This window comes from Diceros bicornis, chromosome 8, assembly GCF_020826845.1.
Source record: "Diceros bicornis minor isolate mBicDic1 chromosome 8, mDicBic1.mat.cur, whole genome shotgun sequence".
Classification (NCBI taxonomy): domain Eukaryota; kingdom Metazoa; phylum Chordata; class Mammalia; order Perissodactyla; family Rhinocerotidae; genus Diceros; species Diceros bicornis.
The window spans coordinates 56634716-56655656 of record NC_080747.1 but is presented as its reverse complement, the minus strand read 5'-3'; the positions used below and the strand labels follow the sequence as shown (position 1 = coordinate 56655656).

The 20941-nt window shown below is 33.5% G+C and overlaps 1 protein-coding gene across 1 annotated transcript; it reads right to left on the bottom strand.

Moving 5' to 3' along the window:
* Positions 1-3829: 3829 nt before the first annotated feature.
* On the bottom strand, positions 3830-18583 carry LOC131409256 (alpha-S2-casein-like). The gene is made up of 14 exons (XM_058546340.1): positions 18533-18583; positions 17136-17162; positions 16201-16242; positions 15578-15604; positions 14710-14736; positions 13178-13201; positions 13025-13093; positions 11198-11326; positions 10648-10674; positions 9100-9126; positions 8656-8679; positions 8520-8564; positions 7538-7648; positions 3830-3835 (listed from the first exon to the last, which is right to left on the bottom strand). Exons 1-14 carry the CDS (start codon positions 18581-18583, stop codon positions 3830-3832), a joined length of 636 nt encoding a protein of 211 aa, XP_058402323.1.
* Between the last annotated feature and the right edge of the window lie 2358 nt (positions 18584-20941).

Sequence of the window (20941 nt, the reverse complement as noted above, 5' to 3'; positions counted from 1 at the left end):
ACTCTCAAGGAGGGAATTTAAATAATTTTGATAAACATATTGAAAATTCTAATGGTAAGATAAACAAGATGCAAGATCACATAGCTAGTTTCAGCACAGAGATGGAAACTATAAGAAAGTATCAAATGGAAATGCTAGAAACCAAAAGTTTACTAATGGTGAAAAAGAACACATTTGATTGGTTCATCAGTAGATGGACTACAGCCCAGGAAAGAATCAGAGAACTTGAAGATATGATGGTTTCCTTCCTTCCTTCCTTCCTTCCTTCCTTCCTTCCTTCCTTCCTTCCTTCCTTCCTTCCTTCCTTCCTTTCTTCACTTAGTCATTCAAACAATGCTTTTGAGTACTATTGTAGGGCCCAGAGAATATAAGAAATGCAACCCAGTAGATAAAAAGTAATCTGGGGACAAAATTAAAACAAAACCTTTGGAATTTAAAGCTCCAAAGGTAGTACCTTTTGTGAATGAAGAAGTTGAAAAGCTGCATATAAACTTAATCAACTCTCTATTTCAGACTGCTGCACTAAAAAAATAGGTATTATTAAGTCCCTTATTTTGTGATGCAACATGATAGGAAATCTGTGGATTATGTTGGACAGTTGGAAAGGATAGACAAGAACAATAAGCAAAAGAGTAGCCTTCTTTTGTTATGGACAATATCATACTCCACAAACAGTAGGTGATTTAAGAATATTGACGGACCAGAACATATCCTGCTATTTTGTAGTAATGGAAGTAATGGAAAAAGAATGCCTTTTCCTCTCTTACTGACTGCTATGCTTTTGGAAGTGTCAAGGTGTTTGATTTGTAAGAGAAATACTCAACAAAGATTTGAGTAAGTACTCAAACTAAGTATTGTTGCTAAAATATGTAACCCATGACCAGATATTTTGTAGTGTGTTTTCCTACTTCAATATTTTTAAAACTCTTCCAGTTACAGGAAATCTTTAGCCATCCATCCATACCAATGAGATAAACTTGAATCTGAGAGTCTTTGACAAATCCTTGAAGAGTATTTACTGATCACAAAAGGAGCTATGGTAAATGCTATGCTCCAGTTTAATTTACTATAATAAAATATTGGGTCTGAAATATATGGAATATATGGAATTCATTTGAATACTAGATAATGTTTTCACTGCTGGAGATTCAAGTGAAACTCCGCTTACACATTGCCCCTTGTATTGCTTACATTTTAATTTGGGAAGCCAACAAATATATAGAGACATTCAGTGGTTAATTGGGTATACACGTCTAAATTTGGGGAACAAAAATTTAGAGTTGAATCTAGAGAATTTGGAGCTGATTTTAATCAGCTGATTGTATGTGGCAATTAAAATGGTTAAAGTGGATAAGATCATATAGGAAAAATGTATAGAGTTAGAGAAGAAGTGGCTGAGATCAAAGCCCTAGGGAACATCAATGTTTGTGTGGGAGAAAGAACAGGGGTCTATGCAAAATACCTAGAAGAAGGAGCTAAAGAAAGAGAATTATAAGAATTACCAGGAGATAAATCTTAATCAACAGGTCCAAATAGAATAGTGTCCCTGCGGGCAACTTATTCTTTTTCTACTACAATTTCCTCATCTGCAAGGTCCAACGTAATAGTGTGAAATGAGTTGACAACAGTGACTCCATTTTGTACGCTGGACTTCATCTTGTTGAAAAAATATAAAACTGTCCTGACCTTGTGTACTTACCAAAAGGGTGTTATTTGCTAAAGAAGGACTTTCTGAAGGACTGTACAAAAATATATTTTTCTGGTAGCAATAACATGTCCTTGAGTAAGCCAATGAACTGTAACATAAATTTATCCTTCCGAACAAACAACTGAGGTAATTGTTCTTTTTGCTAATAAAAACTCCTGACTTTTACTCCTTGGGGGACAATTTTCTGGCTGCTGCTGGAAGCTGTTTTCCACAAATTGCAATTCTAAGACTCCAAATAAACACTCTCTTTTTGTTTGGCAGTTGCCTCTTTTTTTTAAGTTGACAATAGTTATTAGTATATAATAGTAGTACTAATAGTTGTAAGGTAAATTGAGACAAATATATAAATTACTGTGCACATAGCTGTGCATCAGTTTTAGATATCATAATCATTATTACTTTTGCCACAATAAACATCATTAAAAAGGATATATTACAGAGGATATTTTAAAAATCTTCAAAAGAACTATTAGCTTTGAACTAGAGGAAGATCTCCATACCCCTCCAGACTTGAAGGAAACAGTTAAATTTATGTTCAGATTTAGATCAAGTTATTGAAGTGTCATACTAGAGAGGTGGATAGCGTTTAGGCTTGATGGACTCAGTATTGTCTATGAATTAAAAAGGGAAGTTGTTTTCTAGTGAGATTAATTGGAAGCTTAAGGAGAGTTGAGGAAGGCAGCTAACTCTAATGCCAACAAGACTATTTGGTAAGTAGTCTTTGGTGACTGACAAAGTTTAGAAGACATACTTACATTAGAATTCAGCTGCTTGGGTGGAGTGGCAGTAGAAATTGAGTTCGTGGTTGGGTTTTTTCGTGGTAAGACTAAGCGCAGAGGGGCAGAAGAGTTATATGAACTATCAAGATAATGTTTAAAATAATCAAGGATGAAGTCTGGACTGTGTAAGATAGGAAGTTAGGCTAATAGGGAATAGATAGAGTGGAATATAATCAGAGTGTTAGGGATGGAGTGTTCTATGAAGACAAAGCAAAATTCTCTTAGCTTCTACCTGTTTCACCGTTTCAAAATATATGTCATATGTTACCTCCTTATGAAAACCCCTTCAGTGTTCAGCCTGAATAAGAAAGGAAGTGAGGCTAAGCGGGATTGGATAGAATGGAATACAATGGGAGGGTTAAAGGGCTGGAGTAGTCTATGAAGTCAAAGAAAAAGTCACCAATTTTCAAATCTTTTCACCAAAGGCGCATATCATATAATATCACTTCCCTGTGAAAATCCCTCCAGTGTCTTCCCATCACAACCAAATGCTTAACACAAATTTCTAAGCTCAAATAACCTTCATCTTGATCTCTTCCTCCCTGATCTACTTTCCTTTAACTTTCCCCATCCCTCTAACTTCTCTGGACATGTTTACCCCCTTAGAGTTTTCCCTTATAACCCTTGCATACACCTACTTATTTACTTTTGCTGTTTCTTCATTTGTTGACACCATTACTGGGGGGCCTTGGAAGGATTATGTTCCCCATGTCTGACTCCCTACTTTAGTATGACAATGGAAAATGAGAGAGAAGGATTGAGGGCTCTGGTGAAGATTTGGGATTAATGCTGTGGCAAATTATGAGCATGAATAAATCAGAGAGATGGTAGAATGATGGCTGAATATCACTGTGAACCCAGCTGTGGTGGGAGAACATAATTTTTAGTGTTCAAGGGTATCCATTATGAGAAGTAAAATTGAAGTGCCCAGGAAGTGTTCGGTTATTTCATTGGTAGCCAAGCTAGTTTAAACTTAACTGTTAAAGGACTTTTTATATTATCATCAGTAGCCTAGTGGGCCAGTATGAACAACGGAAATGATGATCACACACTGAATAACGCATTTGAAATTTTATTTTAGATGGAAAAGAAATGTGGTTCTACAATTCAGAAAGAGGGGTGAAAACATCTTAAATAGTCATCAGCCTAGTTTGTGTGAAACCGCAATACAGACCCAGCATATTCAACACGAACTAACAGGAAGGGCATAAACAATCCAGAAAATATGCTGCACAGTCTTCATTTGGCTTGATATTTCTGCCTTATTAATAGACCTCTCCAAACATGCTAGCAGTATGAAGTAATATAGTAGCTAAGAAACTGTAGAAGATAGATTTTCCAGTCAGACCTAAAAAGAAAAAGATAATACTGTATTATCTATTAGACTTATATTCCAGAATATAATGTATGTTTGTGTACAGCACACACACACTCATCCACACTAGTCTGGCAGAATGTTGTTATTTCTAATGATTACTAGTTACTATTTTCTAGTGCCCAACATGATACCTAGCACATAGTAGGATTTTAATACCTATTTGTTGAACGATTAATGAATGGCTAAAAGTTAATAGCCAAGCTCTTCAATCTAGCCTGCAAAAATAATGTTTATATTTATTTATTAAATGGTAAATATTTATATTTTTTACAAATATTTACATTCAGCCAGTTTTGAAGGAACATTTAGTTATTCTTCTTTTCTAAATAGTTTATTAGATATACAAAATATTAGTGACTCTTACATTTTAAACCTTTTGATCTAATTGAAATCATATTTTAGTAACAATTTTATTATGCAAAATTTGGGCTGATATTTTAAGAAACCACTTTAAAATTATTAAATTCTTCAAAACCTATTGTATCTATTGCAAAAGAAACCATAAAATAGGTTTCTTTTTTCTGGTTTCTTTTGTAACTTTCCTCTCAGTTCAATAACTTTTGCCTTATTTTTTTTCTCTGCTGTTGCTTTGCTTAGTCTATTTCTAATTATCTGAAAAGATTTAGTTAAGGACTTAAGTCTGATGCATCAGCTTGACTTTCTTGTACTACCCTATGGTCTCATGCCTCTGACTTAACATTTGGCCATTTCTGTGGCCTTGTCTAGAACAGATCTTAATGAGGGTGAGTTTGGTGTCTTATTTCTGTCTCTCACATTATGCGACACATGATCAGCCATTTTTTTTTTTTTTTGGTGAGGAGGACCAGCCCTGAGCTAACATCCAATGCCAATCCTCCTCTTTTTTCTGAGGAAGACTGGCCCTGGGCCAACACCCGTGCCCATCTTCTTCTACTTTACATGGGATGCTGCCACAGCATGGCCTAACAAGTGGTGCACTGGTGCGCGCCCAGAATCCGAACCTGCAAACCCCAGGCCGCCACAGTGGAGTGCTTGCACTTAACCACTGTGCCACCGGGCGGCCTCACATGATCAGCTTTTAAAACAAATAGAATAAATATATAACTAATGATAGCAAAGGGAATATTGCTATTTATAAAAGTGTGTTTTTAACTCATACATAGTAGTTATGTTATTATTTTTCTCACATGAGATTATTTTGTAAAGTTATCTGACCCTTTTTCATCATTAGGAGGGCCAAAATGACATGACAAAGCAAATCAAGTTTGTGACAATGTTCCTAAAGTTAAAAAATATCCTCTCAAAAAACTCCCTAGCTGGACTTTGGGTGCAGTTTGTCATCAGTAGTGGAGTGTTGGAGCTCTAGGACCAGAAATCTGTATTAGATTCTTGGCTTTTCCATTTTTGCAGGGTAATCACAAAAAATTTATTTAAACTCCCTGAGCCTCAGTTTCCTTATCTCAAATTGGCTCATAATATTAACTACCTCACAGGTTTTTTTGTGAGAATGAAATTAGTTAATATAGGCAAAGGCCTTAGAACTGTGACTAGCAGACTGTAAGGCTTCAATAAATTATTGTTGGGTTGGCCCTGTGGCTTAGCGGTTAAGTGCGCGGGCTCCGCTGCTGGCGGCCCAGGTTCGGATCCCGGGTGCACACCGACATACCACTTCTCCGGCCACGCTGAGGCCGCGTTCCACATACAGCAACTACAAAGATGTGCAGCTATGCCATACAACTATCTATTGGGGCTTTGGGGGGAAAAATAAATAAATAAAATTATTAAAAAAAAATAAATAAATTATTGTTATTACTGTTACTACCTATTTCTCTGAAACCTACTTTGTCCTGTTGCAGGACATATGAAAAAACAAGAAAATAAATTGAGCGAGATGCAATTCCAAGATAGGAGATAACCTATATACTGTCAGGACAATATAAGAAAAATAAAATGTGACCACACAAAAACAACACTGATGTGCATTAGTATCTTTGGATCTCCATCATGGCTTTAAAGCAATGGTTAAAATGTCAGAGAAAGAAACAAAGAAAAGTAGGTATTGTGTGTTAAAAAAAAATGATGATTTTTCCAGAGAAAAGGATGCAGAGAATTTGTTTTAAAATAGCTTGACTTGTGTAGGGAACTCTCTTGATATTCTGTATTTTCCACCAAACTGAAATGCTGAGTCTGAACTTCTTGGTTCAAATCAAAGGTGACAGGTAAACATCTCTGTGACCCTTACATTAGTGATGATTTCCACCCAGAGCCATTGCTTCTGGTTGGATGTATCATCAGCTATAGATAAAATTTCTTATAATTTATTTTCAAAATACTTATAAAACACGTGCATGCAAATCACACAGATAACTTACATTTGTGAATCAAAAATTGAAAGTATTTCATATATAAGCAAAATTGAAAGTATTTCATAAGCCAAAATATGATTTAATTAAAGGTGAAACTACATTACTTAACAATATTAAGTTTGCATTCACACAAAAGTCCTATTTAAATTATTATTTAAATTCAAGGCCTAAAGACACTTACCAAAGTCAAGTAGAAACAGTTAATTCAAGAATCTTAAAAGTACTTCTATAAAAGAGAAAGAAATGACATATTTTAGCTAAATGTCTATAATAACAAACAAACAAAAATATTTATATCTCCATGGAAATAGTTATAACATATTTTAGGCATCTCATATTCAAACTGCAGATACTAAATTCTTATTTTCTCTAATAATAGGGAAGACATCTTTATGAGGCAACTCTTTTTTTTTTTATTTTTATTTTTTGTGAGGGAGATCAGCCCTGAGCTAACATTCGTGCTAATCCTCCTCTTTTTGCTGAGGAAGACTGGCTCTGAGCTAACATCTATTTCCAATCCTCCTCCTTTTTTTTTTTCCTTCCCCAAAGCCCCAGTAGATAGTTGCATGTCATAGTTGCACATCCTGCTAGTTGCTGTATGTGGGACGCGACCTCAGCATGGCCGGAGAAGTGGTGTGTCCCTGCGTGCCCGGGGTTCTGAACCCGGGCCTCCAGTAGCGGAGCGCGTGCTCTTAACCGCTAAGCCACCAGGCTGGCCCAGAGAAGACATCTTTAAATCCTATCTGTCTATCTAAAAAACTAGATTATATTAAAAAATCCTGAGAAATGCAGTGACTTGCTCAAAATCAAAAGCTTATTTATTGATTCCAAATTTTACTTTGTTTATATTAAATTGTCAGTTCTCTGGGTTCAGTTTCCTGCTCTCATTTATTTATCATGTTAAAAAAAATGTTTCCTAAGTCACATTATTTTTTAATGAAATGAAGGATAAATGAAACTAGAGCTTGGTCTAACTACTTTTTAGAATTTCAGACACTTTCATAAAACAGAAATAATATTCTCTATCTTGACCTATCTCTAAGAATTGCTGTAGGAATAAACTTAAGTATTACAAACAAACACTTAAGAAATTTAAATCCACTGTAAAGGCAATTTATCATTATAATTGTTTTTGATTATTGCAGCTGTATTTGCACTATATGATTTAAAATTTAATTTCCAGCCTAGAAATTTTTGTCTAATTTTGTTTTAGTTTCTACTTGAGAACTTGTTGGAATTTTAGTTCTTTATTTCATTTCCTTAGCTTACTTATATGACAAAAGATAACTCTACGTTTTGTAATTAATAATTAAAAGGGACAACTCACCAGAAAGGGGATAACTTGGTAAGCATTTGTCTTAATGTGACTCCACGGATTCATAGTTGTCTGTTGACGAACAATCTTGAGATATTGGGGCAAGGTGAACTTCTGATAATACTGTTTGATTTTGTTTTAGAAAAAAATTATAAGTAATTATTCCAATATCCCATGTGTCAGAGCACACTTGAACATGACCAAATAAAGTAAAACTTTATTTATTTGGATAAATCCTAAGTGATACTAAACAGACCTAATCAAAGGAAAGTTTATTCATACAAAGTTATTTACATTCATAGAATGAACTGTAGAATTGAGAAAATTCTTTGATTAATTCAGACCCAAGGCCAAAATGCTTAAGTGAAACAAAAAAAGAGAAAAAGTACATGTAAGAAGGCAAGATAATGATAATTTCTTAACTTACTAAGATAAATGTCTCAGATTGTGTTTTCTTTTCTACGTCTGGTAGAAAAACCCTGGTTCTTAGAGTCATAGAGAATGTATGATTTTAATTTAGCAGAATCTATGATACTGAGTCAATTGTTAATCTGAGTGTCACTTACTTTTTAGAAGTAAATGAATTGAGAGAGAGCACTTTGCATAGTACCTGTCACCTATTTTATGATTAATAAATATGTATCCCCTGTATGCTCTATTTTGAACCATCTATATGGACCTGACTATCGATTGTTGTACGGATTAAAACTGGAATTAAGCACAGTGGCATCTGCCTTCAGAATAATTTCCTGTTTTTACAAAATGGACAATCAGTGAGTTTTTAGAATAACCAGGGAATAATGGTCTGGCGGATACATGGCAACGATACAATTGGTGCAATGGGAGAATGTTTTTGTAGCAGTTTTGACAAAGTACAAGGAAGACTTTCATAGAAATGAGAATTTATAAAAAGTTTTTTTGTTGAGAGGATTGCAATTCAGCAGTGTCTAAGCAGAGTCTGGTTGTGTTGTAAACGTTTGTATGGAAAATTTACCAGAAGTTTTAAGTAATTCTTTTGTTCTTCATTCAGCTCATTTTTCTGTTAATAACAAAAGTAAACTGTGATAAATATAAAAGAAAATATTGTGAGATGATATTTAATTAATTTTGTTTGAATGAAAATTGTTTACCTCAGCGACTACTTCAGACCATTCCTTAGGGAAAGAAAACGAGAATCAGCTTTAGTTCGATAGTCCGCCAGTAATCTCGTCTATGTCATTACAGTAGAAACCTAGGGCTAATTATTTTACTAAGGGAGGGCCAAGCCACAGCTACCAAGAAACAAATGCTACTTTATAGGAATTTATTATTAATTAAATAAGTTTAAATATCACTTCCACTTATGCTACGTGGAAGGGTCTTGCTTACATAGAAGGACTTAATTGAAAGAATTCAGGACAATTGAGAGAAATAAAGTTAAGAGGTAGAGAAAAATTGTATTTTTAAGTAACTTAAAAATATCACTGTATTTTATTAAAAGAAGAGCATTTCAGATAGGCTTAACTGTTAATATTTTAATATTAGTTTTTGAAAATATGAATTAAATATAGCTTCATGTAGAAGCAATACCTTACCATATCAACAGTCTTCTTTGGGATTTCCTTAAAGAAATAAAAGAAGAATTAGACACTTCATTCTCACTGTATTGGTTATACATAATTTCCTCTTGAATATATACAGAAAAATCCCCTTTCTTTATAAAGAAGAATAAAATTAAATTTATTTATTTATTTATTTTATTTTATTTTATTTTTCTGAGGAAGATCAGCCCTGAGCTAACATCCATGCCAATCCTCCTCTTTTTGCTGAGGAAGACTGGCCCTGAGCTAACATCCATGCTGATCTTCCTCCACTTTACGTGGGACGCAGCCGCAGCATGGCCTGACGAGCGGTATGTCGGGTGCGCACCCCGGGTCCGAAGCTGGGCCGCCAGCAGAGGAGCGTGCACACTTAACCACTACACCAGGGGGCAGGCCTTTAAATTTATATTTATTGCTTCTTTTAATTGCTGTTGTATCCCGAAGATCTAGGAGCATGGAAGGGACATAGTATTTGCTAAATATATATTTCTTTTTTTTTTCTTTTGTTTTGTGAGGAAGACCAGCCCGGAGCTAACATCTGATGCCTTCCTCCTCTTTTTTTGCTGTGGAAGACTGGCCCTGGGCTAACATCCGTGCCCATCTTCCTCCACTGTATATGGGACACTGCCACAGCATGGCTTAACAAGTGGTGTGTCGGTGCGCGCCAGGGCTCCCAACTGGTGAACCCTGGGCCGCCGCAGCGGAGCACGCACTTAACTGCTTGTGCCACCAGGCTGGTCCCTATATATTTCTTAAATGAACGATGAATGACATATCTCATCAATGAACCAATAAATGGATAAATTTTATCTGACTGGTATGCATGACCACATCCTTTTCCTGGTTATATTTATACAAAATAAGTAATATTTATTGTATAGCCATATCAAAATAAAAAGTAATTTCTTAAATATAGTTAATATAAGTGGTTTTCACTTACTTCCTGAGAGAAGTTGGTAGATTTCTTAAAAAAATTAAAATGATACATTTAATCTTATTTATAAAATTTGCATTTTTCTTTTTTTTCTTAGACTTTTATTCATTCTTAGACTTTTACTCATTCTCAGAGATGAAATAAGTAGGAATAAAATGAGGATATTTCTTAGGTGATGTGAAAATGTCTCTAGTCACCTGTGATATGCAGGAAGACATTGGGACAATAGCACTTTGTATGGGTCTGTGTGAACGAGAGTCCTTATTCCAGAATGATACACTGGATTCCCCCCACACCGTTTACAAAATTGAAAATGTACTCGTCTCCCGGTGTGATAGCAATATTAATGAGTGACTTTAAAAAAAAGTAGAAGTAAAATTTTTGGTAAACTCCACTAGCACAAATCTAATCTTTGTATCCTTGGATGTGTGCATTTTTCTTCTGCCTTCCACAAATTTTTCTTAAAGGTCTGACTTTCCAATTCTACAAATTATGTAAATCTAGAATTATTGCTTAAAAACGAGTTCAAAGACTCTAGTATAGTGCATAATAAGTTTATAATATCTTGCTAGTCACAGAGATACTGTCTTTGTAGTAAAATGCCTTACCTCACTGGTGAAGAGCTGTTCTCTGTTCTGTATCCCAGGAAAAAATTGGCCAAGACAGGAGAACTTTTGTTATTATTCCTTATATGAGAAAAATTTCCTTAAGATAGAACTGTTTTGTGAAACAAAATGGAAGAAAGTACTTGGAACTCGCGCAGGTTACTTCACTTCCTTACATTATCTTACATTACAATCTTTTTTGTTATGTGAAGATAATGATTTCTATCCTGTCCTACATTAGAGAATTGTTTGAGGAACCAAGCAAAATGATATATGAGCAACATTTAGGACATGTATGTTAAATTTAAATGAAATTACTTATTTGTCATTATCATTACTTCTATTTATTACTATACTTGGAATATATTGTTTACTTTTAATTTCTGGACTATAAAATTTTGTTTACATTTGTTCTGCTTTCTAAGTTAGAACCTGTTGGGGCATTTTGTCTCTAGCTACTTTACATCTCTTTATCCTAAGCTGGTCCCTCACCAAAAACAAAGAAGAAAAACAAAACAAAAAACAAAACAATGAACAACAAAGCAGCACTCACCACAATGGGAATAAAGGGGAAGGCACTTGTCTTAACCTGATCCCACGGGTTCACAAAAATTTGGGGTTGACGAAGAGCCTGAAGATGTGGGAGGAAGTTCCACTTCTGATAAATTTGGTTGATTTTGTTCTAGAGAGAAAGGAAATTATCAACATTTACTCCAATACTGAATCTCCTCCATGGGCCAAGCAGATCTTGGAGCACTAAATTACTTAGAACTTTATTTAATTAGATAATTTATAAATGGTGGCAAATTTACTTAACAAAAGAATAGTTTGGGCATATAAAATTTACTGTAACTGTGTCTACATTTATAATAAATTGCAGAATTAAATTATTTGATAGATTGAAGCCTCTAGAACAATATCTAGGTGAAAAAACAAAAGTATGTATACAAAGGAAAAGGAAAATTTCTTGAATTACAAAGTAAATATCTGTCATTTTTTTTCCATGTGTGTAAGAAGTCTGGTCTTTGGTGTCAGACCTAACTTTTAGTTCCCTTGATCCTGGGCACTGGAATCCATCACCCTGATCAATCAGATTGCTTAATCTCTCTGAGTTTACTTATCATGTAGGATTATATCTGTTAAAATATAGAGAATAGTTTGCATAGTGCCTATTATATTTATCTATCTATATCTAATTTTCTATCTATATCTATCTACCTATCTATCTACCTATCTATCTACCTATATATCTATCTATCTATCATCTATCTATCATCTATCCATCTATCATTTGTCATCTTTCTATCTATCTATCATCTGTCTGTCTATTTATCTATCTATCTATCTATCAATCATCTATCAGGCTCAATAAATATTATAGTAAATTCCAGGGCCTTTGATCTAACTCTAAAAAATTTTTTTACAGATGAAATATGAAACCACAATGACATCTTTCCTCAGCAGAATTTTTATTTCATAGAGATCGAAAATAAATGAATGTGTAGAATGTCAGTTGGTCTTCAGAATTGCTTAGGAATTATTGGATGAATCCATAGTCACATTAAGAGTGGTAAAAGGAGAGAATGCTACTGGAAGCATTTTGACAAAGTATAAGAACAAACTTTATAGCATTTAGAATTTCCTAAAAAGAGAGTCCCATTTTTAAGTGTTCAAGAGAGGCTGTTTCTGTAATAAAGGTTTTAGAAAGAATGTCTGCTCTGTGTAGGGATATGATAATAATAATTGTCACCTTTTTTAGATGCATCTATCTACTGTATTCCAAGCATTTTTGCATAATTTATGTACATATTGTCTAGTATAATTCTGCAGGGTCAATATAGGTATCTTCATTTTTATTGAGGAAACTGTAGCTTGGAGAGGTTAAGTAATAATTTGTGAAGTTGTGTTTGGAAGGCGAGTTGCTGATTCCAAACCATGTAATCTTTCCTTATGCACACAGCAGACTTCTCTAGTCCACAGAGGATGGCTTATGTGACCTCCTGTGTGTGGCTTGGATCTTTGCTCTTGAGATATCTATCTATGATGCTATTGTCAAAAAGAAGTTGAGTGGGCATTAATGTGATACCTTAACTACTCTGGTATCTAACTTATGTCATTTAAACTTGAAACAAATTTTCCGAGATTTGTAACTCCTTCAAAATCAGCTAGATAATTGCTCAACACTCATTTTTTTTTTTTTAAAAATCTACAAATTTGACAAGATAATAGAAATTAAAGTAACAAACTAGAAAAAATATTTTACTATAAATTTGGGGATAAATATCTCATTGGGATAGAATGCATTTTGTGAACATTTGGGAGAAGAAACAGCCATAATATGATGGTTTACTTGGAACTATAATTTGTGTGAGAAATTCACCAGTTGTTTTAGGTGGTGCTTTTCTTCTGCTACCTTTCTTTCTTTCTGTTTAGAAAACAAAGGCACTTGCTATAAAAATACCCAAAAAGACAACACTGCTGGGTGATATCATTTCTTTTTATTTGAATGAAAATTTGAATGACAATTAATTACCTCTGTGGAAGCTGCAACAGATTCCTTAGGGGAAGAAAAGGAGAATTACCTTAACTCGCATGATTTAGCCTTAAAGTTGTACTAGAGTAGTAGGGTCAATTAATTGAATATTTAGGGCCCATGCCAGTACTCAGAAGAAGTTATATTATTTATTAGGAATTCAATAAATTAAAACATTTATCATCAAAGCCCTCACTCTGTGTCAAAGTAATAACACATGACTGAAAATGTTTCATTTCAAAATATTCATCAATTCTACATTATTTCTACAGTATCAAATGCCTACACAGTATAGGCATTTGACACAAAAATATTACAGAGAAGGCCTGGTGAGGTGTATGGCAAACGACATCCTGCATACTATTTCTAGAGGACACAATCGTTATTTATAAGTGGCCCTTGACTCTCCGTTTGAGACAGAGTTGCAGGTTAGAGAAAGAGTAAAGCCCGCTTCCTAGACACTAAGCGGGAAGACTTCAGGCTGCGCCTGGGGCCACAAGGCTCAGGGCCACTGTTATGCTTCTTCCTTTCCCAGGCACCTTTTCCTGTTGTGCTTACTGCTTGGATATTCCTACCATAGCAGGCTTTTCTTGTACTAGTGACCTATACATCTTCCTCCATTCTCTTGTTCACTTCCCCTTAAACGAGAGGTTCTCAAGTCTTAAAGTGCATCAGAATGCCCAGGTTGAGGGATAACAGTTGAGATGCTGCAGTTGAGGGATAGCATTGTGAGAACCACTGCCCCCCTAAGCAACATTGAGAGGTTTTTCAGGATAAGGCTATGTCAAAAGCAAATGGTAGGCTCTCAATTGAACACTGGCTTGATTTATAATGCACTTTCCTCTGGAGTCAGATATCTGATATCCCTGTCAAAGAGCACCCATGTACACTGTGGAGTAGATGGTCAGTTTCAGTCTCCTTCAAATGACATTAAGTTTGGGTAAATGATTTCTCCACTGCTTACCCTATTTGTGACTTTAACAACAAATTAATATACACTTTGCTGGAAATCTGCTATTTCTTGAAGAACTTGCTATTTGATGTTAAAAGGAAAAAGGTCTCTTACCTCACTAGATGAGCCGCTAGACTGTACCTTGAAAAATAATAATGAATATAATCAAGATCCGGTGACCAGAAGAAATCCTCAGCATTATTCTTGAATGTTAGTGGTTATTTGGGATATGTCTCATATTACCTACATAATCATGAGTATGATAAGTTAAAGGAATTGAAATAAAAGCAGTACAACCAGGTTTCTTTGTTGTTCGTTATTAATCACCTTTGGAAAACAAGTGGAAGAGATGAAAATGATCTTGTAACTAAATGGAAGTGTCTCAAGAGAATACAAACCAATTTAGGTGGATGCTGTTAAAGTGCACAGGGAAAAATTGTCATTTTTAAACAATTTATAAATCTTTTTCCAGTTCATTAAAAGAAGAAACTTACAGATGTTCCCATATGCCATTAATCTTATAATGTTACATATTGGTAATATGAATCAAAAATTGCTCAAATAAATAAGAATTTCTCACCATTTCATTTATGTTTCTTGTGGTTTCCTTAAAGAGAGAAGAAAAAGAATTAGATCTATTATCTCCAAAGTATTGTTTAGAGAATATTTCCCCCTGAATATAAAGCAAAAATCCCTATTCCATAAAGAGAAGCATTAGAATGGATTCATTTGCATTGTATGAGTTTTCTATGAACTACATTAGAATTTCCCATTTGGTGATAAACGTGCAACCAGTGGTATTTATTATTGTTTTTATTGTATTTATTGTTGTGTCCCCAGAGATAGCTACATTTATTATTACATTTATTATTGTATCCCTAGACACTGAGATAGTATTTGGAACATAAATCTTGTTCAATGAATGTTTGCCAAATGAATACACAGATTAATTTAGGCAATGCATGGATAAGCTTTTTTTTTTCATTTTAAAAGTCATTATTTCTTTTATTGTATATTAGAAAAAATATATCACTAGGCCAACTAACATGTGTTTTTGATAGTAAATATATACTGTTTCTATGATAAACAAATTGATTTAAGTTTAGGTGAGTCAATTTCAAGAAACATATTGCAATATGAAAATAATTTAAAAAAAGAAAATGTTATGTTTGGGGCTTTTAAGAATGAAAACCACTAAAAGACAAGTTCTTCATTTCTCATAGAATCTGGGAATTGATTCATGCAAAAATATATTTTCTCCAATTGAATTATTCATAGAATTTGTATAAAAGGATGTAATTTTGGTCTCATTCTTTAGAAATAATCTTGGTTTTCAAATTTGACTGACTTAAAATATAATTTCCAGATCCAGGTTAATTTCAATTTGGTTCAAAGTACTATAATATTTTTACTTCATATTGTACTATAAATGTGAAATCAATATATACCTCACAGAATGTGGAACAAATACTCTCCTAAAAGAAAACAAAACCAAGAGGGATATAGCATTTCCTGAAATGCAGTATAATATTCTTGGGCATAAAGTGATAGCAAAGAAAAATACAATTTTGCGGACAAAAGAGTACCGAATAGGGGAAGAAAAGTAAAGTTGATGGATCATTAACAAGAAATTCTTTCAAAGATATTCTGATTTAACAACGTGGCTCAAAAATGGCTCACAAATCTTTTCCTAGAATCCATTTCATGTTGGTCCATAGCATTTTGGTAAAACAATGAAAACATCACCATTTTCATAATCGTAGTTAAAAATAATGCTCATTTTTGGGTGAGAAAATGACCCATGTTTGCTAGAAAAAGATATCTCATCAATCAAAGATTAATAAATTAAAATAATTAGGGTCAGCCCTAGTGGCCTAGTGTGTAAGTACGGCGTGCTCTGCTTTGACGGCCTGGGTTCAGTTCCCGGGTGCGGTCTTACACCACTCATCTGTCAGTGCCGTGCTGTTGCAGCAGCTCACATACAAAAAGAGGAAGACTGGCAATAGCTGTTAGCTCAGGGCGAATCTTCCTCAGCAAAATAAAATAAAAAAAATAGAAGATTAGACTTTACCTTATTGGGAGGAATGACCACATTCTTTTGCTGCTTAAATTTCTATAAAATAAATAAATTCATCTTATAACCTTGATTAAATAAAAAAGTTAAAATATATGTAATTTAAAAAGTTAGGACTTACTTCGTGGGAGATTTTGACAGATTCCTTAGGGGAAAAAAACCAATATAACTTATTTACCTAAATTGTATTCATACTAGCAATGAAGTATCAATCTAAAACCATTATTCATTGGATACATAACATTCAATCTTTGCCTGAGTTACAGAACAAAGTTGACCAAAGTTTCACTCCCTCTACGTAATTAACTTATTGTCTTCCAGACAATGAACTCATTCCACACTGTGCTTTGGGTTATGATAATTGCGTCAAAAGTTTTCTCAAATATCATCCACAGAGAAGAAAGAAAAAATTTTCTATTTTCTCTATGCAATTTCCAATTTACTTCTATTTTCAATATTACTTTTTTTTGGTCTTTTTTAAAGAGATGAAATATATCACAGGAAAACAAGAAATTCTTAGGTAGCACTGAAGATGTCCTTGGGCATCTGCTATGCACCCATGGCCTGGAAGTCATTTGGAAATTAGCATTTAATATGGATCCAGAAAGGCATGAGTCTTTGTTGTAGAAACATAAAATGGATTCCTGTCACTCTACTCACAAAATAGAATGTTCATCTTGACTTCTGAGCTAATATTTTTAGCATTGAGAGACCTTTGAAAAAATAGCGTAAATCTAACCTTGATAATTTGAATGCATAGATTTTTGGTTCTTACTCCTCCATGTATATTTTTTTATGGCTACACTTCCAATTTTTTCTGACTCTATAGCTCTAGACTTACTGGTGAAAAAACTATTGTAAAGACTTAATAGTTCATGGCATATTATGTTTTTACTAAGTGAAAGGATTCTATGTTTATAATAGTGTCTTACCTCACTGGGTGAGAGGCGCTCCATATTCTATATAAAAACAAAAACAAATACAAGTTTCAGTTTTATGGTTTATTTAAAATGCCAAGCTGTCTCATCGTTGTTGTTTTGGTGGGAAGGGACTTTTAGAAATCTGTTTCTGTGAATGTTGAAGGTTTAGTTGAATGTTTCCTATAATACCAATAAGCTAATCATTCTATACTTCAAATAAATCCTTGTTATGGCTTAATATATTTCTTACTTTTAGGAAGTGGTTAGGTTCTTGGTTTTTAAGTATTAATCCTGTCACAGTTTAAAATATAATATGATATAGATGTGGATGTGCTACAGAATCTTAAAATATTATAATACTGTGATATTATATTTTAGTTTATGTTAATTGTTAAATTTAATTAATCTTAAAGGAAAGACTGATGATAATTACTAATTTAGACAGAAAAGGAGAAGAGTGGTTAAGACTAGTAGATTATAAGCAGAAGAAACAGTCAAGCTTGTTATAAGATTGATCACCAAAGCATTCTTAATATTTTTTTCTGTTTACTGAACTGGAACTCTTAACCTAGCTATACTCTTGAATTGGCTCTAAACTTAAGAAATAACAAAAACTTTTCAAGATTTTTTGTGAAATATGGAAACGCAGAGGAAGCAGAGAACTCTGATCACGCTAAGGATATGGAGCACTTGTAGGGAGTGAGATTTTGGGTATGGGAGAGGGATTGGTGGTGCAGGCGGCAGGGTAAGGAAAAAATTTATGAGTTTCTCCTGAGGAAATTAATAGATTACATGTGTTTGTTTGTGTGTGTGTTTTCAGAGTACTTCACATGGGGTATCTAGTCCATCCTTATCATTTTGTGATATGAATATTATTATTACATCCTAACTAGAAGAATATGATGCTTTGAGAAGTTAAGGGATTATTTTGCATTAGGTTATTTAGCAAGTAATTTTCAAAGTTACCACTTTTCAACACATCCTTGTTTTCTGTCTAAACATCATGGATTTGAAGCTACTGTAATCAAGAATGGTGAAATTCTGACACTTGCTTTCCTGCACTTTCAAAGATATCCTTGTTAGGGCATAATATATTTCTTACTTTGAGGAAATGATTCTTGGAGTGAAAATAGTTTCCCAGTAAATTCAAACAAATATGGAAGTGTATGCCTTGTAACTTATAACCAAAATCTCTTAACCCTACAAGGAGAATACTTTATAAAAATTATTTTTGTCGATCCTGATATCTTGTATAGGCAGGGCCAATGCTATCTTTGATTATAAGTTTTAAAGTTGACACACTTAGTCTCTATTCCTTGCTGCCTACCCCTACTATCATCTGCATAAAAGATTTACTCTTCTCATATTTAAATAAGAATAGATACTCATAAATGTCTCATTATACTTACATGCTTTGCAAGAGCAACAGCCAAAAGGCAGGTAAAAATGAAGAACTTCATGTTTACTTAGTCCTATAAAATAGATATGTAGCAAATCAATAATAGTTTTACTCTTCTTAAAACACAAATTTCTTCATTAATTATGTATTAATTTATCTTTGTTCCAGATAATTGGGTAAGAGAAATGAAAACTGATAAAAGCAAATTCATTGAGAAACACATGGTTATGAATATGACAAGTTCTTCATATAGAGAAACTTTATTGACAGAACATAGTGTAAATTTTGGTTTCTAAATGTAGAAGTTCCTTTCTGATATAGCAAGTTAGTAGGATTCTTGGCCCTATGTATAATTAGTTAATTTATTTATTGACTTAGTCATTCAATGAATATTTGTAATCACATGCCATGTACTATTCCAGACATGAAGGTGAAAAAATGAGTATAATCTATTAGGCCATATTATTTACAACTCTTCTTCAATATTGTGAAGAATGGCTGTCAGAAATGCAAAATACAAGAGGAACTAATTTTTAAATCATATTTAGTTGAGCCAAAACATGCAGTCTGGCTCCCTTATAAAGAGAAGAAGTAGCAGGTAGAAGTAACACTGTGTTAGGTACAAGGAGGCCTGCTGTTCCCAGCTCGACCAGGGACTGGCTGCTGAAACTTGAGCACGTCACTGAACATCACTGCCCTTCAGTTCAGATATCTAACAAAAGAGGGACTTGACAAAGGAGACTTGATTTCTAAGATCCCTACCAGCTCAATCTCTAATACTGTGACTATACATAAGTCCACAAGTTTTTCTGACCACATATCAGCACAACCTTTCCTGTAGTTAAAGACTGAAAAGTGAAATAAAGTTATTCTAATGCATTTTTGATATATAACAGTGTTTTACTCTCTAGATTTACAAATATTGTTAATTATTTTTAAAGGGGAAGATTTTATTTTACTCAAACAGTATTAAATTTGCTGGTGGTCCATACTTATGCACATCTGGAGAATGTGTACATACAGGCATTATTCTCTGTCTTAAGATTTGCATGGCCTAATTTTGTTATTAATTTCTCATTCCTACTAAAAATTTCAGATATATATATTTACTCTTATAGGATGATGCATATGATATTCATTTTAGAAGCATTTCATAATGACAATGTTTTTAAATAAGATTGTAAACATATTGTTCCCTCTTAAAATCTGAAATAAATTTATTATATATAGTGGCTTACCTCAATTTTACTTAGACATTTTATTTTCCATGGATAAAAGAAATTGGAAGGTTAACTGAGAGTTAAAGAAATACTTTTAGCATGCTGATAAATGAGAAATATAGAAATAGTTGCAGTTACTAAGGACTTGCTATATGCCAGACACTGTACTAGGTGTGTTATAAACATTATCTCTAGTCTCCAGAACAACTATGTTAGGTTAATGTGTCTGATTAACAGATGAAGAAAGCTATCCAGGAGGCCACACATCAAATATGCAGTGCCCTGGATTTCCAAAAACCTCATTATGATGACCTGGTCCTTAAAATAAGACTTTGGCACTTTATCATAAGATAGAGCAGTATAATAAACAGTTTCCAGTGTCTATATGTTAATTGTATCCAGAAGCACTGAAAAGAAAATAAATCAGTAGCTTACATTCATTATAAAACAAGTTCTCAAAGCATCTTAAGGTACACTGACATTAGTTTCTTTAAAAATATTTTTTAGAACAATGTTATTAGGTTTTACAATATTACAAGGCATATAGAATAACAAAAAAATAAATGAAAACATTACCTTGTTTCCTAAATGGAAGACAAGAAAGTCCAGGCAGTGGGAGACCTGAAATGGGTTATCACAGCACTATTTAAACCTAGTTTCTCCACTATATGGTGTTTCTGTGGTTTAAAATACCTAAAAAGGATTCGAATTCTAAGAATTCATGATGATTAGAAATTGTTTTTCCGTCCAACTTTTGTACCACAGATTCCAAGGAGTGCTTCAACTCAGGTTGATTTAGAACATGATAACAGGAAATGAGGATGTTATAACGTATAGTGATTATCTATATTCTGTGCTTGTGTAACTCACCTGTGCCATATACTAGTTATGTGGTTCAGGATAAGTTTATTTTTTCCTAGAGGAACCTCAATGTCTCTTCTAGTCTAAAACATCTTGAGTAAATATCTAAAATGACTTTTTGGTTATGTTAATTAAAATGTCATTAATATATGACAAAATATATTTCCCATGTTCATTTCTTATGATCTACCAACACTAAATATGTGGTTATCATATGCAAGTCTAAGTGGTATAATGGTAAACTTAGCTCTCCTACTAACTAGCAGTAACTTTCAAAAGCATTTACTTTCTTAACTTCTTTCAGTTTCTGAATCTGTAAAATAATAATAGTCATATTT